Genomic DNA, 2,216 nt, shown 5'->3' with positions numbered 1-2,216 from the left:
CACTAGTTTCTCGCCAAGAACCTCACGATTTAGGGAGAGATTCATCAAATCGCAGTCGGATTTAGATTAGCCTTCGGAATCGAAATCCGACGGGACGAATTGCGATAAACAGTGTATTTGCCGGATGTTCGTGTGTCCCGACATCTATCCACATTTCCAGCGGGTCGCAATATGTTCGCGGTGGGTTATCCAGGTATGCTAATTTTTCAGTCAACTGGGCAAGCGACCTAGTATTACCAAAACACAGCAGCAATTTGCTACCAGCAATCATTGATTGCCAATCAGCTGCCAGCAAACATTGATTACGGATGAAAACGGGCAAATCCTGTATGTGTGCAGATCCTTCCAGATGTTTGAATATTTGTGAACGTCTGAACTGTCGTAGAGGGGCACTCATGCTTCTATATTGAAGAGCTTCAAGTCTCTATCCAGTCTACATTTCCGTCACTACTAAACGTTTCGACGGCTACTATATGCCGTGCTCTTCGTTTTCACCTCGGCCTTAACGCAAAATCTTGACAATGCGAGCCAGAGTGAGCGTTCCCGCTGAAATCGACATTTACTTGCCGAATCCATCATTGTGTGAGGAATCAACGGTAATGGGAGGATCATACGTCGTTCTACTATTCGTGTATGACTGCCCAAAATTAACGTGGAGCTGACCTTGCAGTTTGTCGGGCAATGGCAGACCCATTGTCGCACTAGCACACGTAACAAATAAGAAAAGCATCCCGCTTCGAAAGAGAAGAGGTAGCTACTTACCGATTGGCTCGTGAAGGAGCAGGACAGTGTGCAGGTAAGCGCTTGTTCAGGCCTACAAGCTGGGGAAGAAGCAGTCGGGCTTAGCCTTGTCGCTGGGGTTTTGGGTTGTAGGGAAGTATCTGACAATGCATCACTGATAACAGTTCTTGGATATGTCTGATGCCATCAGACATATGCAAGGTTTACCTGTGACACTCCAATAGCTCCGACGCAAGTATTTTACAATGGACGGACACTTGGTTTTATTTCGGTATGTGTATAGTGCTTTGCATCAACTTTGGCTTATAAATAGAGTTTCTAAAACAACGACTAATCTTTTTCGTGAATCTAAAGCTAGACCACACAAAAAGTCATCCATAAATCAAGTTAGTTTGATTGTTATTTGCAGCATGCCTCGCTGGCTCGGAAGTTAATATCAGTGTTAATAATATTATATAATATTCCAATGGCCAACAGCAACTCCGTAGTTTCGACAAAACTTCGGAGCCAAGGATGTTGACTGTCAATAAAACTACTGAAGACGGCTTAACAAAGTGGTGGTGAGCGAACTTGAATGTGATGAAACATGATGACAATATGTAACGGCTGACCAGTAATCGCACTGGTCACTGACCGAAATTAAAGAAACACAAGATGCTATTAAAAAAATAAGAACTTATACTTAATCAAGTTAAAAAAAATGGTTATACATTTTACAACAACCTATCTTCATGACCTCCGTCCTTCTCGGCACTTTTCAGATTTGAATTACGCATTTGGCGCACGATTATTGGCCATAAAAATAACATCAAGAGCTTTTCAAGGACAGTGTTTGAATTATTTGTCCTTGGAAAGTTCTTGATCTGAATTTCCAAATAATCATAAAAGATACTGTTCTATAGCCATTTCGCAATGTCTTCATTATCCTTTTAGTTGTCTTTCTTCCGGTCCACTGTAAGCTACTTCTGTTAATGTACATGTGATAAAAGCGTTTTTGCTGTATAAAAAATGTTGTGACAGCAGTATTTTTTTTAACGTAGCACTGAATTTACTGTTTTAATTTGACATCATCAAGAGTATTTATGGAGTGGCATTGGCCGCGTTACCCGCAACTTTCGAAAATTTTCAACCGACCGACCAAATCCCTGATTATCTCGGTTCGCAAGAGAGTACAATTTCGCATGGCCTTCTACGGTACTGTCGATTGATTGAGGATATTATACAATAATGTATTACAATCTGGTCTTATATTACTTCAGTCATTAGTAGTGAACGAAATGCTCAAAGTTTCCTGCTATTTCCGCAAGTCAGAAAAAATAATTAGCAGTGTGTATGGATCATAATAATTTTAGATTTTTAAAAAATGACTTTTTCATGAGGGGGCTTATATTCGGGCGAAAACGTTAATATCCGGGAGGTTTGCGTATCTCATGTTCACGGAGATTTACCTCAAAGTACATGCAGGCTGCATGATG

The 2,216-nt window shown here is 40.7% G+C and overlaps 1 protein-coding gene across 1 annotated transcript; it reads right to left on the bottom strand.

Annotated features, from left to right (window-relative positions):
- Positions 1-559: 559 nt before the first annotated feature.
- Positions 560-893, bottom strand: PPTG_23748 (hypothetical protein; the record flags this gene model as incomplete). Its single annotated transcript, XM_008912792.1, has 3 exons — positions 560-701; positions 763-814; positions 887-893. 3 exons carry the CDS (start codon positions 891-893, stop codon positions 560-562), a joined length of 201 nt encoding a protein of 66 aa, XP_008911040.1.
- Between the last annotated feature and the right edge of the window lie 1,323 nt (positions 894-2,216).

This window comes from Phytophthora parasitica, assembly GCF_000247585.1.
Source record: "Phytophthora parasitica INRA-310 unplaced genomic scaffold supercont2.49, whole genome shotgun sequence".
Classification (NCBI taxonomy): Eukaryota; Oomycota; class Peronosporomycetes; order Peronosporales; family Peronosporaceae; genus Phytophthora; species Phytophthora nicotianae.
Note: the sequence above shows the minus strand (reverse complement) of the source record. Positions and strands in the feature narration are given on the sequence as shown.